The sequence below is a fragment of the Haliotis asinina genome, chromosome 10 (assembly GCF_037392515.1).
Source record: "Haliotis asinina isolate JCU_RB_2024 chromosome 10, JCU_Hal_asi_v2, whole genome shotgun sequence".
Lineage (NCBI taxonomy): Eukaryota > Metazoa > Mollusca > Gastropoda > Lepetellida > Haliotidae > Haliotis > Haliotis asinina.
In genome coordinates this window covers 4,708,792-4,729,875 of record NC_090289.1, presented here as the reverse complement: position 1 = coordinate 4,729,875, position 21,084 = coordinate 4,708,792, and the positions used below count along the sequence as shown (strand labels likewise).

Below are 21,084 nucleotides of genomic sequence, written 5' to 3'. Positions count from 1 at the left end.
TATTCATCTCTTCACATATGTCTCTTTCAACCAGAAATCTCAGAATATCACTTTACTTACCTGTCTTTCAGACGTTCCTTTGTATCCAGAAAAAGGCACTGGACGCTAAATTTGGATGCCAGCCAATCTGGTTCATCAGTCTTTGCACTCTTAAACATTTTTTTCTGTAAACCCTGTCTTTCATCGAGGGTAAGACTAGCTCTAGCATTTAACTTCAACCAGAACTGTAGTGCATCTTTGATGTGTCTCTCAGTGTTCACGTTCCCGAAGTGTACACCGTGTTCTCCTGATTTGAATGTCAACAGCTCTTGAACAATCGCTCTCAGTCTAAGCAAGTGAACTTCTGTTAGAAGCACATCATACCAAACTCCCCAAAGGAACTTCAAGTCTTCACTGTTTCTTGGATCAATGGTCAGAACTAGATAGAGCAAGATCAGGTCTCTTGCCAAGATGCCTTCTTCAAGGTCGTTCACATGAAAGTTTATGCTCTGACCAGTCGAGTTTGTCGTAGCATCTTCATGCAGCACGTGCAGTGTATGCAGGATGTTCCGTACGTCACCACATCCTAGCAACAGTATGTCACATTCCTTAGCAACCAGACATCCTTGAGTCACATCAACTGACCGACTGTTGCCGATTGGATAATACGAGACAAAGTTTTCCAGTTGATTACTCATTTCTGTAAAGCAGAGGAACGTCATAGGAATACACAAAACATATATACCACACGCATAACCGAGATTTGTGGATCTCGGTTGGGGAAGTACAGTATATCTGCCGACTCATCCCAAAATCACGAGAAATTTATTGTGCGAAAAAAAATCATTTCGACGCCGGTTGTTGCAATACTCCGGCAAAATCACGGCGAGGAACACCAGAAATGGGCTTCGCACATTGTACCCATGTGGTAAAACGAACCCGAGTCTACGGCAAGACGAGCGAACCCTTTAACCACTAGGCTACCCCACAACCACCTGTAGCATAGGAACGTGCTCAAACATTACTATCATGTATTGGTGACGCTTTCACAAAACACATTTTACATAAGCACATGCAGTTGCACAACACGAAACAAGGTGACACCTGTTGCACGGACATACCACGATGAGGTTACTGTGTGGAAGTATGCTTGGTAATTAAGAGCCGATCAGGATTCAAATGTCAGACCTCCACACTTTCCACCAAGACCCATGCCTTTAGAATGTGAAACGTTTTGTTTTAGTTCAGTAGAAATGTACGTACAGCTATTATTGCGGTCATAGACAACTATTTAGTCACAGTGGACACCTCACTCTCACCTCAGTCTGACTTGCCTGCTATTTTGTTCTAAGAATATTGTTCCATTTATCGATTTGGATGCAAATGTACCTTGTCACTGTTGCCATGACTGCAATAAATAAATGAAAAGGTTGTCGCCCAACGTCTAGTCTATTTGTAGTTATTTGAGGTAAAGGCTATAATATATGTACGAAAATAGAAATTACTACACTGCACTATCACAAAAACCCAGAAACAGAAATCTGTTGAGAGTACAATTCTGACAATACCGTGAGTATGCATTTACTTCAGTATTTTTGCCACCCATGTTTTTCCCTGGGAAGATCCGAGTTATAAATGGTCTTCAGCCACCCATGTTATTACCCGGGAAGATCCGAGTTATAAATGGTCTTCAGCCCCCCATGTTATTACCCGGGAAGATACGAGTTATAAATGGTCTTCAGCCACCCATGTTATTACCCGGGAAGATGCGAGTTATAAATGGTCTTCAGCCACCCATGTTATTACCCGGGAAGATCCGGGTTAGAAACGGTTTTCAGCAAACCTATCTATTGAAGCATATCGCTACCTTGGGGTTGGAACATAGCTGGAATGCGCACAACAGACAAACAAAACATGAATGTCTTGTCTCACAGAACTTGACATGGAGTGATTCTTGCCTACGTCTTAACTAGTCCCACGAGGGATATTAGTAAATATTGTCCCCAAGCCCATGTACACTCATATCAATAATCAAACGACGCATTAGCATAGTCAGAGTGAAATTGAATAAGGACTTACTTGTGTCAGAGAGATGAAAATGTTCTTCCCAAAAGGGAGGCGAATCGCTGGGAAATATAACGAGAAATTCCACGAATTGTGGATTTAGAAAGTAGGCACACAAGTGGCATCGTAACACATGTTCACTGTGCCAGATATACTCGTACAGAATACAGCCATAATTTGCGTGTGAAACAGAATAAAGATTATACTTGTATGGGACTCATGACAAAGTCCTTCTCCAAACGTTGAAGCATCGGTGGGAGGCATAATCGGACAGGGTCGCAAGTTCACGAACTGTAGGTATAACAAGTAGACACACAAGTAGTGTTGCAGCACATCTATAAATAGTTACAACACACACAGGCTATAAAAATCACTAAAGAGTCACAACGACATGGTGCGGGTTGTGCGTTCCTTCGGGAGGTATGAATCGAAATGACAAGAAGCCCAAACGGTCAAGGAAAACATTCATGAAAAAGTGAGAAGGGCCAGGGCATGCTTGTATCAAACTTTAAGGCTGTATCAAAGTATCATGAAACATTCATGAGTGAGTGAGTGAGTTTAGTGTTTCGCCGCACGCAGCAATATTCCAGTTATAAGGAATTGGTCCAGCTATAAGTCTAGACCAGACAATACAGTGATCAACAGCACGAGCATCGATCTGCGCAACTGGGAACAGATGACATGTGTCAACCAAGTCAGCGAGCCTCATCACCCGATCCCAATAGTCACCTCTTACGTTTGTGGCAAGCATGGGTTTCTGAAGACCTATCCTAAGCCGCATCTTATATGACAGGTCGAAACATCCATTACTGGTAAATAAATATTTCATTAATTCTGCCATTAACTATTGTTAATATGCTTAACGTTGAATTACTTAATACAGCAATGAGGACACACCGGGCCCAGAGCACAAAACAGCTGCCACGAAGCTGTAGTAGTTGTAGAAATGAAATGAAAACGTTTAAATGCAGTTTAGCGGTTTGAAATGTTTTCAGAAAACAGTATCAAAGCACATTCTGTGGTCGAGTGGCAACGCAGCAAGTAGTAGCTAATGATTAAGTGAATTTCGCGCCGGCATGAGAAAAATTTAATAAAAACAACCAGCATAAATGGACTTTCCTGAAAATACCCGTGCAAAATTGTTGCATACATACAGATGTGGAAAAATTCAACCATGCAATATCAAAAAGAATATAAAGGAAATGATATGAATTCGACAGAGCATCTCTGACAGACTGCTGAGACAACGGCAACCTCCACCAGAAAGTCGACAGCAGCTCGAACAAGTTCTCTTAGATCTGTGTCACAGAATTCCCTCTGACGTGATCCGTTGACTAAGGTCATGCCTGACGAGACATGATTTGGCATGCGTTGATTCAAGGGCAGTTCACAACACGCTACTGAATGCTTGGAGAGTTTCGTAATGTGAAACACATTTTGTAAATGATCTGTGGTTGGGTAACATTTTATTTTGACCCCACGTCTCATGCGCTTCATTCCGTGACCAGATTGCTATCGATTGAACATTGGTGGTTCTGGTTCATGTCTGATAAATGGTTAGATTTTTTATAATAAACGATATTTCTATCGTGCATGTCTTGCCGTCTTCTTTGTGAGCTGCAACACCAGGTTATAAGTTTCTTTTGGCCATGAGTTTATATGTCGTATGCACTGGCTGTATGGATCTGCGATCTGGTTAAATTGCTGATATTGCATGTTCTAAACTAGTTCCACAATTTACAGGCCGGCACTGTGTGGATGGCACATTAACTATTCGGCGATAACACCAAAGAAAGATGATACAGGAGAATTAGCTTCCCGCTATTAAAGTATTGATACCTTTGATCGACTTAAACATGTATAAGGAACTGACTGAATAGTAATTGAAACTGACTGGTGTCAAGCCTCACTCGTGGATTGTAATCGTGGCATTGACTGATGTCAAGCCACACACTGATTGTAGTTGTACCATCTTTGATGTCAAGCCTCACTCGTGGATTGTAGTCACTGCATTGGCTAATGGAAAGTCACACACTGACTGCAGTCACGGCATTCACCGATGTCAAGTCACACACTGACTGTAGTAAGGCATTGGCTGATGTCAAGCCACACACTGTAAACACGTCATTGACTGATTTGTGGCAAGCACACCTTTTATCGGCTATCCATGCCTCCACGTTTGAAATCCATACTGTAATTTTACAATAAAATAACATAGAATGTTTCGTAAATTATCTGTGTTTTGGAAGACAGTCCACAACGGTGGATACCTTCAACATCACCCAACAATCAGGCCTTGACCTTTCTTGTTGGCACTCGGCTCAGAACCTCTGAAAACAAACAGGCTGATACTTGATCTAATGTGTTTGTGGTAATTAAGCGCCACTCAGAAATGCATCGAAAAACAGAAGATAGCATTACAGTAGCCATGAAGCACGTGTCCTGGGGCAGTACGTGCAAGCGTTAGTATGCATGATTTACTATTATCAGTCAGACGTGGTTGTGACCAGAAGCATACCATTTTCTAGGAACCGCTTAAAGAAACATTTGGTTATTTCGAAAGTAAAAGTGGTGGTCATGCGACGACTGAAAAGTGCAATGGTCATCCTTACTTTGGCCCACGCCAGACTATACCAGCAGTATTATCAGTATGTTTCAATCTGTAATCAGCAGATTGTGGGCATGCTGCCAACAAACTCGTAAAGTCGGAGCCGCCAAGAGCGACGACTCAGGACAAATGATGTCAGAATGATGGTATAATGAAATTGGTTTAACCTGCAACTCTGACTGGGACCGTTGCTAGAGGCAACTGTTGTCAGTGTGTGGCATGACGTCCCATATGTCATTCTGTGACATCCAAATGTCATCTCATGAAGTCGACATGTCCTCTCTCGACGTCCCGCCTCACATCCCACGATGTCCACATGTCATCTCACGACACCCACGTCATATTATGACGTCCCACATGTCATTTCATAACATCCATATGTCCTCTCACGACATTCATATGTCATCTCACGATGTCCACATGTCATCTCACGACACCCACGTCATATTATGACGTCCCACATGTCATTTCATAACATCCATATGTCTTCTCACGACATTCATATGTCATCTCACGATGTCCACATGTCATCTCACGACACCCACGTCATATTATGACGTCCCACATGTCATTTCATAACATCCATATGTCTTCTCACGACATTCATATGTCATCTCACGATGTCCACATGTCATCTCACGACACCCACGTCATATTATGACGTCCCACATGTCATTTCATAACATCCATATGTCTTCTCACGACATTCATATGTCATCTCACGATGTCCACATGTCATCTCACAATGTACAAATGTAATTCCACGACGTCCACATGTCTTCTCATGACATCCACATGCCATCTCACGACGTCCACATGTCATCTCACGACATCCACATGTCATTTCATGACGTCCATATGTCATTCCACGGCATCCACATCCACGACGTCCGCATGTCATCTGACGACGTCCACATGTCTCTCACGACGCATTGAGTTTGATCAGGAATGTCAGCACAAGGACAGTCGACGTTGGCCTAGTGTTGTATTTCAGGTCTGTGGACAAAACTCATGTCGGTATCCATTCTGTTACATACTACACAAATATAATATCAGTTGACGGATACTCTCAGTCAGTTGTGAAATAGACACAGTTTGTTTTAATATATTGTTATGATATATTTTCAAATGCTGTTTTTCAGAGACAGATTGCTTAAAAGCAGAAGATGAAGCGGTTTGGGTAAGTTTTGAGCTAATTGCGGTTTAGTCAATATTTTCGGACTACTTTCATCTGCCTTGTCTGTAAAAAGGATGGAAAGAGTTATTTCGTTCATGATTTGTTCAAATGACACAAAAGTTTGCATAAAATGCCATCCTGAAACGGTGAAACGTATGCATTGCAGATGTAAAGCGATAACTGTTAGCACTACTTGACACGATTTTTTAACGACGTAAACAATACCATTGAACAGAATGGGATACTTAGCAAAATCTAGTTTAGAACAGTTCCTAAAGCAAGTGCCTACATTTACATTAGTGTGTCTAAACATTTGTTGGGTAGTATACTTTGTAGCCTCATCATAAATGAGGCATTATAAAACATGTATATATCTCAAAACGAAAGAGAATAGCAAATTGCTCTAAATTTAAAAATATCTTGCGATAAACATTCTTATTTTATAACCCCCCAGTAATTTGTTCGTATCCAAATCCATTTGGGTGGCTGACAAGTTATAAACACAGCTCGAGTTATGTCCCTTTATCCAGAAAGTTGAAATGAATGTAGACCAGTTCTTGCCAAAGGTTGGATTCCGAGAACGTTAGAACGTTGAGTCCTGTACCTATTCACGTGCTGTATGGGCATTCAGTATCAAGGTAAGTCCAAACTGGGACAATATCGTAGCAATGAAATGTCATTCAGTTTTGTTTGAATGATAGTCTAGAAGTTGCTGGTATACAGATTACACAGCTTTATGAACGATACGAACCTGTGTCCCTTTTCCCAGAAAGCTGAAACGAAAGTAGACCAGTCCTTGTCAACGTATACCGTATGTTATTAGGGCGTTGTGTATTTTATCGATTGACTGATCTTTGTATGGGTATTGCGTTGTTCAGACTGAAGGTAAGTCCAGGTTGAGGTAGCAGTTCATGTTATAGCAATTCAGGTCCCGAATGAATATGCTGCACTCGTCACATTATACTTAATCACACATTTCGATTGTATTCAGGTATACTCTTATAAAGACGAAAACTGACATGGGAAAAACAATTATTTTAAGAAAATACTTGACACAAACCAGTTTAAGCTGAGCCCAACATGTGGAGAAATGAAAAACAGATTGAAAAAAGAAACGTTCCACAAAAAATGTCCCGTTACACTCCCATCTGTAGTCACCCTACATTGAATGAACGATCATCATGAAACTGTGAATCACTTTGAGCTGACGCCTGTGACTAGAGGCTTTGAAAAGCCACATCACTGGTTCTCTACATGCATGGCTTTAATCCACTATAGACGACAAGAGAATGAAAAGACTGACAGAAGCTCAACGACACAATGTCATTGGCCGTTTATAAGGACATACATTGCTGCATTAGGTGGCAAGGCACTTCAGCGAGTCCACGCAGGCCATCTCAAACGTATGGACCCGTTGTAACGATACTTGGAATGTTAATGGCAGACCCAGGTCAGGTCGACCCAGGGTTACCACACTAACTGCCCATGTAGGCCGAAGTCAATTATTTCGAGACATCCTATTTGCAGTTGTGTAAACTTGAGGGATACAAAGTAACAGCCTAAAAACATGTTTTTCCTATTTCCGACACAGTACTTTCATCCTATACAGTCATCTCTCCATAATCGTATCTATGTTATTCCTCAACTGTTGTATATTTGTGGTGTATGACACAAACATTGTATTGAGGCAGATAAACAATGGACAGTGTCAGGTAGTGCATCTCTTCTGCGCTACTGTATATCATTTACACATATAACCTTTTGGGACTGAATTTTACGCAAATTCTTTTTTCATGGTTATTCGTTTCAATGTAAAAGTGTTTACATGTACGTTCTCCGTAACCTATTTTTTATGTCAGGGTGATCGCCTATTTAAATGTTACCAGCATGACTATTATTATGTTTTCGAGTTTGTTTTGATCAACTCTTTCCGGACGTGGGTTCAGTTGATGTGATGTCTGACAGGTGACGTTGACATGTATTTTAAGTGCATGACCTAGGGCCAGATTAACTCGTTTTCAGGGCAGAAGTGTTCCCTTGATATCAATAAAACAGTTCACAAACCGAACGCTTGAAAATATCACGAACAACATTCCACAGGTTACCTTCCTTCAACGAACAGAAGGCTATGAAATTATATACCTCGATGAAACAAGCAACATGAAGTAAGAAACAGATTCGGGATTGGGGATTCGAATCCCGAATCTGAATTTTTGTTCACATTTGGGATTTTTCTTTTTCAGATTCAGCATGCGGTGTGTGTGTATGAGTGTGTGTGTGTGTGTATGTGTGTGTGTGTGCGTTTGTGTGCGTGTGTGTGTGTGTGCGTGCGTGTGTGGAAAAGTAGTATATACAATGGGGGTTTTAAAACACTTTCAAGAAAAGTCTCTACAAAGCCTTATTTACTAAATAAGGCTTTGGTTGGGTCCTTAGCTCTTGCTACTATTACCCCTACTACTTAACGTGTGTTGGAGGTAACACTGTGCCTATGTCACGTTTATATCGATGAAACAGTTTAACGTGAACCGCCTATGATCTCTTTGGTGTTCATAATAAAGGCTTGTTGGGCTTTTTGTATCCCCTGTTCTATGTACTTTTTTTTCTCGTCCTCGCTGATAGCAGACTTACGAGACTTGGACCGAATATCTTGTTTCATTCCGTTATATTTTGTGAGTTCAGAGAGGATTGAACGAAACTCCTCTTCTGAGATCTTACTATCAGAGAGTGCCGTGGAAATACGCCCACTTACTGTGTTCAGCTTTGCTTTGGCCAGAACCCTGATCTCGTCGTGTTTCAATGCCTTACGATGCAGTCTGCGTGATACTAACTTAAGCGCCAACCCTAACACCCCTGCCACCCCAGCTGTTATTTCAATACCTAGCACTATAGGTGCAGCCACGATGGTAGCCAACAACCCAACACCTGCCGCCCCTAGTCCCATGCTGGTTGCCATAAGGGTAGTGTCAGCCCCGTCCACGATATTGAAAGCTCTATGGTACTTTTTACATAGTGCTTTCCGCGTGTCACGGTCTTGTTCTAGTTGGCGTTTCACATCACATAACTGCCTCAAGCGGAACCCATCTACGGTTTCCAGCGTCTTCGCTACTTCCTCTACAACTGGGTACAGACCCATCCTATAATATATATTTTGAAAGATATTTTAATTGGGTTTCAGTTAAAAGTCTATCAATGAATTTGAAGTCTACAAGATCTAGACTACTACTCAGGGTAATAGGTGAGAGGCTAATATACCTTTCTGTTGTAATAAAAACCCCACTGAGACTTATTAAGTGGTTTATAGAACCCCCGTAGGTATCCTGTTGTATAACAATACGACAATATTGGTCTAGGTGTTCGTCAAACCAGTGTATTGACACCCCGGGTAAAATTTGGTGTGCTCTTGAGGTGTTTTCATTACCTAAATAGAAAAAGAAGACTTCTATGATGAGTGTGAAAGGGGCTAATATTCTATCAAGATATCTGCTATAAGCATTACTGCTAAATGTTAATTTATTTTTTCCTACAGACTTTAACTTATGTTTTTCGATACCAATAGTTATCATGTATAATTTACTCTCCGGAATGAAATCCCCGACCCAGATACCGTTGTTCCTAATCTTAGAGATCAATACATCTGCGCCTAATGTGATATAAGGTGAGGCGAGTGTTAAGTTGATCAGCCATTTGGGCTCTTTTAAATCTGGTAACGGCACCCGTCTGTACACGTTGTCTTTGAAGTGCAGGATGTATAATTCATCTTCCTCACCAGGCTGATCGAATCCCTCCGTATCTCCTAGGTCGTTAAGCGTAGTGTTGGGATGACTGGTCATTATTATACTATTACGATATAATTTCCAACTGGTTTTCTGATAATAATTCAGGGGTGAACTTCATACCCATGAAGTGTATGTTGTCAGGCAGGAAGATCTTGGTTAGTGATATCTTGTTTTCCACGATCACGTTGACCCCCTGCAGACTGGTGTTGGAGCCGACACTCACCCGCACGTAAACGTTGCAAACTTGATACTGGTGTCGTTTCACCCACCCGAGTTTGATTCCCTTCACGATCTCGACATCATTCCCCGATGGTTCCCCTAGGTAGACTTTGATGATCAGTGTTGAGTTTGCCGGTAGACTCTCTAGTATACTGACCACACCTTCGAATTCAGACACCAACTGCAATGTCACGTTTTGTATGGCCGGTTTACTCGATAGCATGTGGGCTGCCATAGTGTTGAGTGGGCTGACGACTACGCTACGTCTCTGAGTTGGGACGTAAGCCACGAGCAGGGTTCCATTGTTCACGACTTTGTTTAGGTGGTTGTCTTTGTTATCCGTGAACACGTAGGGGGAGCCGAGCCTAATATTGAGAAACCAGTCGTTATCGGGTAACAACACCCACTTGTCATCTTCGGTGAAGACGAGCATATATGGCTTGTTTCGGGCGACGGTAGTGCTCTCAACATCGTCTAAGTCGAACAGTTTACCCCCGAACGATGGGTATATTATCCAGTTATTATTACCGGTGTTGACAAGGGCGTACTTAGTGTTGATTGTTGCTCTTGTGGTATCTACTATATCACTTAGGGTTCCACCGGAGGGGACTTCAACGCGTTTGTAAATGTTGTTTTTCAGTTGCAAGGCGTACGATTTACCATCTACTCCGGGAGCGTCGAAACCGCGCGTGTCTCCGAGGTCGGAGATCCCGATATTGACGCATTTTTTCACTCCGGGCCCTTGTGCGCTGGTCATTTTACATGAAGCGTTAAGCTGAGGTATCCTATATTTACAGGATTATGATTTATATCTAACACCGATATTATCAGCTCAGGTATGTTACCCTGGGTTAATCTCTTATACTGCCGTGGTGAAAACGACTCGGTTCTACCGTCGTTGTATTTCTCAGTTTTCACCGGCACTGCTCTCAGTATAGTGGAAGGGTGACCTCCTTGAATGTTGTACGTTGTGCTCACCTGACCGAGATGAATGTACAGCTCTCGGTACGGTACTAGGTCGGGTAACTTCGTGCCTGTGACGGTTGTTGTTGGTTTTATCTCGTCAGGAGACATACCGAGTATCCTCGCTAATGGTCGGCCGAGCCTCAAGGAGGTTCTTCCGTTGTTGATTAACACCACTGTACCGTTTGAGTCGTTCATCTTGAGTTCGGCTCCCAGGGGTTTGAAGACCTCGTCGTTTAGAGAGCACACGCTGTAGTAGCCGTCAGTTATCTGACTGCGAGTTCCACTGACGAACAGCTTATTGTTGCTGGCGTTGATGTTAGTCCATTGCGGTAGGTAGGTGATATCGCAGAGTGCGACTTCGAGTTGGCCTGACGTGTTATCGATCGCGTGCGTCAGCTGAACGGCCTCACCGCTCGTTATTCCTGGAAGTGTTATGTACATATTATAATATATAATTTATATATTATAATATGGACTTAGCACACTTGAAAATCGTGGTGGTAGGTAGTACGGGGTTTAAAACAACCTTTATTAATATCTTTGAAAACTATATCGTGACCGTTAATAATGCGCAGGCGGTGGTAAACTGGAATCAAAACCCAATGCAGTTTTGGCAGAACCAACTCAACTTTGCTGTGTGGTGTGCGACGACAGGGTCGGGTGTGACACTAGACTACGGTATAGACGAACTGAGTAAGGCAGTCATTTTGTTTCATATTTATTATCAAACGAGACGAATATTGAAGGAAATAAGTGCTCCTCTTCCCCAAGATAAAGCGTGGAGTATGACGAATAACCCCTATGATAAACGCGCTTATGAACGTGTTTGTGGGGAGTTTGAGATTCCAACGAATAAAGACTTTCGCCTTCCTGGTGTGAACCATGGTCTCGGTACTTCTACAGGTCCGGAACATATCAGGCCGGTTCTGCAGATGGTACATACAACCCAAACCGTCATACATTTACAGGTCCCACAACGAATGAAAAGATCCATGTCAGCTGTATAAAGCAAACCAATCCTGATGCAGCCACAGCCTGGACTAAAATGATCTCAAAAACATCGAAAGAATTCACTCGTGCTGGTACAATACGCTTGAACGACTCGATTCGAACGTACGTGTGGGCGCTGTTGGGTGCGCAGTCGATGACGCGTTCCAACATCCTCGGTAAGGGAACTGCTTACGACGCTCAGAAACAGTTCGTTGCCAACGTTGAGGATGCTATCAATTCTCCAGTTGATCTCCCGCGGGCCATCGACCGTTACCAAAACGTGTTAGAATACGCCAGATCGAAAGTCAATTACGTGTTCGGCGTGGGGCTGTACATGGCTCCGAGTGATATGCAACTGAGAGTAAAAAAAGTGGTGGGTTATAACAACAAAATAGTCATAGCCACGGCGGATCAAAAGTTGGGTATCAACCCCGATATTAACACCCCCTATATCCCACACATCCCACCACGTGAAACGGGTATAGTGGCGCCACCCCCGGAGTCTAAAGTTCATGTGGGGGTACCCCCCCCACACCCCCATATTCAGGCCTCCAATCATATTGATAATAAAACGGCCCTGGTGGTTGGTGGGGTAGCTTTGGGACTTATTTGGTTAAAAATTTCTTAGCCGCTACGTACACCAGACCCGCCACGGCGACGATGGCTGCCCACAGGTTTTGACTGAGCCACGTGGCAGTTTTAGCCAGAGCGCCCAACAACCACGAGACGATGCTACCCAGGATGCCGGGAAGGGCTTCGGCGGCTTTACCAGCTAGTTTAGCTAGGCGTTCCCCGAGTTTTTTTTATCCAGTCTTTAACCCCACCGCCGCCGGCAGGTGTGGGGGGAACTCCGCCGCCGGCAGGCCCTGTCAGTGACACCACCAGGGTTGATATGATGAAACCCAATGCAGTCAGAATGCTGGCGATGGTGATCCCTTGCTCCCGGAACAATATCCGAATCCTGTCTGCTAACGTGGTGTCTCGGTGGAGGACTTGATTGATGGTTTCCCGCACACGGTTGGTCTGGGATCTAAGCTTTTCTTTGTAGCCGGACGCTGTCTCCAACCAGGTCTGCCTTTCATCTTCCAAATTACGTATTCGTTCCTCGATGGTGGCTTTCATAGACTCGTCCTCAGTTTCACCGAGTTTTTCCTTTTCATAGGCGATGTGGTCGTCTATCTCACTCATTTTGGCCGTGCTTTTCCAGAGCTGACCACGAATGGTTTGCATCGACAGGTCCAACCCCTTCAGTTCCCGAAAGGTAATTTCGAGACCCGGGAAGGGCTTGTTCTTGTAGTCGGCCAACACCTTTTCAATATCATAAGTCATGTTTTGATCCGATGTGGCGTCCCTGATGCCTTCCAGACTTTGAACTAACTTCGGAGGATACTGCTTAGGTCGCGCGCCACCGTAATCTATGAAGCCTAGTTCATCGCGGACAAAGTTACTCCCATGTCGACTGCTCAGTGTTGATAAAGCAAGCGGTTCTCTCGTGCGTTTATGCACGAGATCGATCTCCGGGTGAGCCTTCAAATGCAGCGTGCCATTGCTATCGAGGGTAAACCTGGAATAGTTCCTTCCCAACGGCTTGAGTTTGGATTTATTTTCAACTGCGTTGTAATAATCGTCGACGGCGCCCTCCATGAGTGAGCCACCTTGCGAGAATGAGGTCTCCTGGTCATCATTGAATGCCTGGGCACTATCGTCCCACATATCATCCATAGGTATGTCTTCATCCATTAGTATTAAAAATATATTTCCTTTATATAACAATGTACGGCAGAAAATTAGATCCTTTCAGAAGATTGAGAGAGCCACTAGGCGCCAGAGCCGTGCGCCAGTCGGTGACCATCACCAACAATCCCAGCAAGATAGACCAGAATCAAACTCTGCTGGTTAGATTTCCAAACCTTGGTGAGAATGACATCATTGTACCAGGCACTGTTCGACTGGCGTTCAATATCACGTTGACCTCCGACAACGACAAACGCGAGCTAGTGCGGAACGTGGGTCGAGCTATCATCAAAAAAACGACCGTCAAGATCAGCGGTAACGAGGTGCTGAGTATCGACGACAGCGACGTGTTTCACTGCTACGGGGATCTCTGGAAAAGCGAGGGAGAACGAGTCAATGATGTGTACCAGGGTATCAGCAAATCAACCCGGTCGCGCATAGGGTATGCCTTCACGCCAGACCAGCTAGACAAGCTATCGGACGGTGAAAAGGCCATCGCTCGAGCATACGGGAATCGATTCTGCGTGCCGCTCGACTTCGAGTTGCTCACGGGACACGCGCCGTTTTACCAGGCCGCGTTGGGTGATAGGCTCGAATATGAGCTCACGTTTAACGACTATAGCAAAGTAGTGCGTACGCCGAACGGTGATGAGGCCAGTTATGCCATAGACAACATCTCTCTGGAGTTCGACATGGTCACTAGCCCGGAGCTGGCCAGGCAGGTTCGAAGCCAGTACTCTGGGAAGATGGCTATCCTGTACGATCGCGTACTGAGGCATAGATCAGTCGTGCGAGATAAGAGCAACACTGTGTGGAATATCAACCTGAACGTGCCGGCGCGATCGATGAAAGGTATCCTGGTCGTCCCCGTGGAGGATTACGAGCCATTCCGGAGGGACAGCGAGAAGTTTTTCAACCCCGAGATTGAAAAGGTGGAAGTGACCATCGAGGGCGTGCCCAACCAGCTGTTCAGTCATGGTATGAGACCACACCAGCAGTGGGATGAGATAAAAAAGCTACCAGTGGGGGATTACATAACAAAGGACCTGGACCTCGGCTCCGTGCAGATCGGTGAATACCTGACCACCAAGTACGCCCTATGGTTGGACATGCTATCCACGGATGATGATAAACTGCACGGTAGCGGGCGCCGTATAGATAACGGCAGCGAAGGGATAACCATCCAGATTACTAAGAAGGCTCAACCCGCTGGTAAGTTGAAATTATATCTGTACGTTATTATGGACGCGCAACTTAATATAGACAATGGGAGATTCGTGCAAGCCATCTACTGACCTCCACCTCCCCACTGACCCACACTGCGCCATAGTGTGCGGGCAGACTGGCTGTGGGAAGACCGTTTTCGTGTTGGATATGTTGGAGGGTTGCTACAAGGATGTGTTCGATAACATCGTTATCATGTGCCCTACTCTGAGCATGAATAAAACGTACGCGCGACCTTGGGTGATGACGGACCCGGACGTACACAAAATCGACCCTGGAACACGCCTGCAGGACTGGTTGAAAGCTCATCACGAGAAATTTAAAGGGGAACCGACGCTGTTCATACTGGACGACTGCAGCGCTAATCACGAGATAACAAAAAAGAGAGACATGCTATCGTACCTGGCCTTCTCCGGCCGGCATGCAAATCACAGCGTCTGGGTGCTAACGCAGAAGTTCAACTCGGTGTTGAAAGACCTCAGGGAGCAGACGCGATGGGTGGCCTTATTTCACTGCAAGGACAGGGATTCGTTCGAGGAGTGTTTGAGAGAGAACGATGTGATGAGCAAATTAGAACGGGAACGGGTGAAGAAACAGCTCGCTGAAACTAAACACGCTAAGCTCGTGCTCAAGACCGACCAACCAGTAGCATATAGGGTGTGCTAAAGCTAAGCAAAGCTAAGCAAAGCTAAGCAAAGCTAAACAAATGCTAAGTATAGCTATGATATTTGAAGTGTTTGTCGTGTGCAACTTAACCTTCATTTCTCTGTGTTTTTTCTGCATCGGGTATTATATAGTTAAAACTAAATCTTACTTGTTATATTATAAGATGGAGTGTGAGGAATTGCTCGAACAATTGTTGGTGGAGGGTACCCCCACTGATGATAAGCGAGAGAAACTGGTGGCGTTGGCTGTTGGCGGCAAAGCCAAACATTACTTTGGAGACTACACTCCGGAAAAAATTCACAAAATGTCAGCCGAAGAAATCGATAAGCTGTACACTAGATACGAGTCCCGGCTCGGAGCAGAAATGACAAAGACAATAGGATCGGCTATGACCCAGATATACACCGGTATTGTGTCATACTTCCTTCCCATTCCACCAGAGCGCCGACTTTACCTGTGGGAGGACCTCGAGAAAGACCCTTTTATCGAACACGCCGTGAGTTCTATCAGCTGCAGGCTGTACCACAAATATGGTATGTTGTTGGCTTCAGTGACGGCGGCGATTATCACGGCAAAGCATTGTCAATTTGAGAGAAAAAATAATAATAATAGTATAGATGGATGCTGCTCCCGAGGTGACGGAAGTGACCACCTCACAGGAACCAGTGGGGGTACCCCCCACACCCCCAACAGTGAGGGAAACCCCTCCCGAGGTGACGGTGGAGACCAGGGAAACAGTAACCAGGCAGAAGAATCCTAAGAGAGTAGCTGCCGGTAAAAAAAGGTGGTGTAACCAACATAAAATTATCAACCCCCGACTGTTGTTGGCTGTAGGTGCTGCCGTGGTTATAACATGGTTATACGTGGGAGTACCCTCCCACAGTGAGGTGGTACCCCCCATCAGTGAGGTGGTAACCCCCACTGTCGACCCGCATATCATGTTATAATTTAAAATATTTTTATATATACATAATGTCTGAGGGGAAAACGTTCGTCAACGACGCATACCACGCCACAGTGGTCGCCAGTCTAGCAGTAGGGTACGCTCGGTTGACTAAAATGGTGCTTAAACAACCAACTATCAAGCTAGATTTCAACCTGCAGGATATGGGTATGCTCATAATGAACCTTGGTATGGCGATGGCCACAAAAGACATCCTAGTAAAACAAGGGATAATACCTGATAATATAATGAAATAAATATAGGATGGCCACGATAGCTATGATGGTCGGTGGGGCGTTAGTGAATGCCCTGGCATTTTCCGGGAGTAATTTCCTCTTCTCGAAACTACGAGATGATCACGCGGCTGAAATACAGGAAGAAAGGAAGCGGCACGATCTCGCTACTGAGAACTTACAAAAGGCACAGGCCGAGTACGCTAAAAAACGCCTCCAGAGGATCGATTTTATTAACGAACAACTCCAGCGTGAAAACCATGCCGTTCAAACATTCAACGATGTCGATGAAGCAATGAAAGAATACTACCTACTAACTGGTAAACAATTGGAACCGCTCAATAAACCCACACTCGCTCAGTACTACACACCATCCAAGGGACAAATGAATCGTGAACTGGGCTTCATAGTGTTGGGTATAGCAGCTACTGCGTTGGTTGCGAAGCAATTAAATTAAATACCTATATAAGTAAACATGAGACCCGCTCCATACCAATGCGAATACATACTTATGGGGAAGACCGAGGCCTGTGGTAGGAAATGCAGGAATCAGGGGTTCTGTTGTTTCCATATGGGAAGTCCTAACTACACGTGTTCTGTGTGTGGTATCGGGGTTAAAGGGCACTACTGTCTATGTAAAGCTCACGGAGCGAACGTAGTCAGACATCAACTCATCTACGAGAATAAAAAGGGCTACATAAAAGAACGTAGGCGACTGCTCAAGATAGACTCCAATTAGACATTGGTTATGTTAGGTGTAAACACTATGACTACTGTACGCGAGCTTAAGCGGGTCGCAAAACAGAGAGGTGTGATCGGGTATTCTCGAATGCGGAAGTCAGCATTGTTGAGATTACTAGGTTTAGAAGCCCCTCCTACGGTAAAACAATTAAAAGCTCAAGCAAAACAGCTTGGATACACGGGTTATTCAAACCTGGGGAGAGCCGGGTTAACCGAATTGTTATCACATACCCCCGTACCCACTGTAAAACAACTGAAAGCCGAGGCACACGATTTGGGTTTAGGCGGGTATTCCCGTATGAGAAAACCACAGCTTGTAGAATTATTACGACAGAATAGAGCTATTGACCTACAGTTCGTGCGCACTGAGCGCGCTGTAGGCAACTATTTGAGAGGTTGGCGCATGCACGTTGATAGAAACATAGACATTACAGATATCAAGCCTCTGATAGCTGATAAGGTCAACCAGGAACTAAATAACCTAGGAAGTATCAAGTTTCAGATCACAGTGAAAATGTCGCTCGATAAGCAGGTTGGGAGTACCACTGAATATGTTCAGCCTTACTTCCGAGGTAAACAAGAGGTTGTCACACATACAGAGACCATTGACGCATCAATCGATACCAGTTTTCAGCAGATACGAGAATACCTAGAACGCTACACACACTTGGGGTCCGGGTGGGCTGTAGATAAAATCGATAATGTCTATCTAGACATAGCTAACTACGTGCCATTCAGAGGCGGGTCATACCTAGCCTTGCCCCCCTACTATAGGAACAAACATGCCATAGTAAACGTTAAGAATAGAGGAAACGATTGCCTGAGGTTAGCTATCAGGTCAGCCTTATTTCCAGCTGACACTAATCCGAACAGGTCTTCTAATTATCCTCAGGATGATGGGCTCAACTGGGATGGTATAAATGAACCCACCCCCATATCCCAGATCACTAAAGTAGAAAAACAGAATAATCTGGCTATAAATGTCTTTGGGCACGAAGGTAACACAACAATAGTACACAGGGTCAGCCCGGTGAAGGATCGCCAAGTTATTAATATATTCATGATCCAGCGAGGTGACAAGTATCACTACACATGGATAAAACACTTTAGCAGGCTGTTGTATGACCAATCGGCACACAGAGAAAAGACCCACTTCTGTGAACGATGCCTACATGGCTTCACACGAGCTGATTTATTAGAATCCCACCGGGATGATTGTCAAGGTGTGGGGCAGACGGCCATACGAGTCGACATGCCTAAGGAAGGTGATAATATCCTAAAATTCGGTAACCACAAGAACCAAATGTCTGTGCCTTATATCATATACGCCGACTTCGAAGCCTTGGTGGTGGTGGGGGATACCCCCAGTGGTGCCGCCGGCGAGGTTCCCATCACCCACAAAACACAAGAGCATAAAGCCTGTGGGTTTGGATACATTGTCGTCCGTTGTGACGGGGAAACGAAAGCTCCGGTAGTGTATAGGGGCCCTGATGCGGCTGAAAGGTTTCTAAAGTGTTTGCAGGAGGAAGAAAAAATTATTAGGAATACATTGTATAGAATCGCTCCCATGCGTATGACCCGAGTCGACAGGCTAGCTCACGCTAGTAGCACTAACTGTCACGTGTGTGACTCACCACTTAACGGTGATTCGGTGAGAGATCACTGCCACATAACTGGTAAGTATAGAGGCGCCGCTCACAGTGCGTGGAACCTCAAGCTTAAAATCAACCCTAAGACAATAAACATCCCCGTTGTCTTTCACAACTTGAGAGGGTACGACTCACACTTGATCATGCAGGCCATCGCGAAAATCGATGGTAATATAACGTGCATCCCCAACAACATGGAGAGATACATCTCCTTCAGCTTAAACGGACTTAGGTTCATTGACTCGTTTCAGTTCCTCCTGTCGTCACTCGACAGTCTGGTCAAGGCCAACAATACCTTCCCTATCACCGATCGATACACAGACGCCGAGACTAGACCCCTGCTTATGAGGAAGGGTGTGTACCCCTATGAGTACATGGATAGTTGGGTCAAGTTCACCGAGACCAGACTACCCCCTATTGACTGCTTTTATAGCAAGCTGAATGAGGCGTCCGTCTCACGAGATGATTACTCGCACGCGACTAACGTATGGAATAAACTGGGTTGTAAGAACCTGGGTGATTATCACGACCTGTACTTGAGGACAGATGTACTACTGTTAGCCGACGTGTTTGAGACGTTTAGGCGGACGTGTTTCAAGCAGTATAAACTCGACCCCGCATGGTATTACACCAGCCCAGGTCTGTCGTGGGACGCCTTGCTTAAAAAGACCGGAGTTAATTTGGAATTGCTCACAGATTACGACATGCACCTATTCATTGAGAAAGGCTTGCGAGGTGGGATTTCCATGGCATCCAAACGATACGCGAAAGCAAATAATCAATACGTGAAAGGTTACGATCCTAACAAGCCAACCAATCACATTCTCTACCTCGACGCAAACAACCTGTACGGCTGGGCCATGAGTCAGTATCTACCTACAGGGGGATTCGAATGGGTACCCCACGTTGATGTTATGGGGGTTGCACCAGATTCGAACAAAGGGTATATCCTCGAGGTTGACTTAGAGTATACCAAGGAATTACACACATCACACAACAGCTACCCCCTGGCCCCCGAACGTATGAGGGTTAACCCAGACTGGATGTCTGAGTACCAACATAACTTGTTAGGTGGGCGTGTGACAGACGTTGAAAAACTCGTGCCTAACTTAATGAATAAGACCAAGTACTTCGTTCACTATCGCAACCTACAGCTGTACCTGTCGTTGGGTATGAGGCTGACCAAAATACACAGGGTGCTCATGTTCGACCAGAGCCCATGGATGGAGCCCTACATCAGAATGAACACAGACCTACGAAAAAAAGCCACCAGTGATTTTGAGAAAAATCTCTACAAGCTCATGAACAACTCGGTGTTTGGTAATACTATGGAGAACCTGAGGAAACGCGTGACCGTGAAGCTGGTTCGGTCGAGTGAGGAAGACAAGCTCAGGAGATTGATAGCCAGTCCGGCATTCAACCGTAGTAAGATATTCACAGACAACCTGGTTGCCCTACACATGAAGAAAAGCCACATAAAATTCAACCGGCCTGTTTACGTGGGGATGAGCATCCTCGATTTATCCAAACACCTGATGTACGACTTTTACTACAACGAGCTCAAGAAACAGTACGGCGACAGGTGTGAAGTGCTGTACACTGACACGGATTCCCTGCTGATGGAGATTCGAACCGAGGACGTGTACGAGGACATGAAAAAACACCTCGATTTATACGACACCAGCGACTACCCTAAGACCCATACCATACACAGTACGGTAAATAAAAAGGTCCTAGGTAAGATGAAGGACGAGTGTGCTGGCACGCCCATAGCCGAGTACATAGGTTTGAGACCTAAGATGTACTCCATACTGAAAGCCGACAATAGTGAGATCCGGAAGGCTAAGGGGGTTAAGAAGTATGTGGTGAAACAACACATCAAACACGCCAGATTCAAGGAAGCCCTGTTCAAGACCCGTACCTTTAGGCATAAAATGAACACACTTAGAAGTGATGGACATAAGATATACGGACTGACTATAAACAAGACGTCCCTGTCGCCTATGGACACGAAACGTTGGATAGCTATTGATGGGATAAACACATACGCGTATGGACATGAAAAAATTTGAGGCTATTTACTACAGCCCGCGTGGGTACTGGAAAGGAGCTAGC

The 21,084-nt window shown here is 44.7% G+C and overlaps 2 protein-coding genes across 3 annotated transcripts in view; one reads left to right on the top strand and one right to left on the bottom strand.

Moving 5' to 3' along the window:
- The window catches only part of LOC137298414 (uncharacterized), a 34,361-nt gene extending 32,231 nt beyond the window's left edge, over positions 1–2,130 (bottom strand). Inside the window, exons 1-2 of the mRNA XM_067830676.1 lie at positions 2,059–2,130; positions 61–679 (exon numbers count right to left, since the gene is read on the bottom strand). Of these exons, the coding sequence (XP_067686777.1) occupies positions 61–677 (617 nt within the window). The 5' untranslated portion in view covers positions 678–679; positions 2,059–2,130. The remainder of the gene's footprint in view (positions 1–60; positions 680–2,058) is intronic.
- Positions 2,131–6,342: 4,212 nt separating this feature from the next.
- The window catches only part of LOC137298975 (uncharacterized), a 32,050-nt gene continuing 17,308 nt past the window's right edge, over positions 6,343–21,084 (top strand). The window contains exon 1 of one of the 2 annotated variants that reach the window (XM_067831403.1): positions 6,343–6,466. The gene's annotated coding sequence lies outside the window, so the exon portion shown is untranslated. Of the gene's footprint in view, positions 6,467–6,646; positions 6,714–21,084 lie in introns of those variants that run through there. The other variant, XM_067831404.1, reaches the window with a different exon arrangement.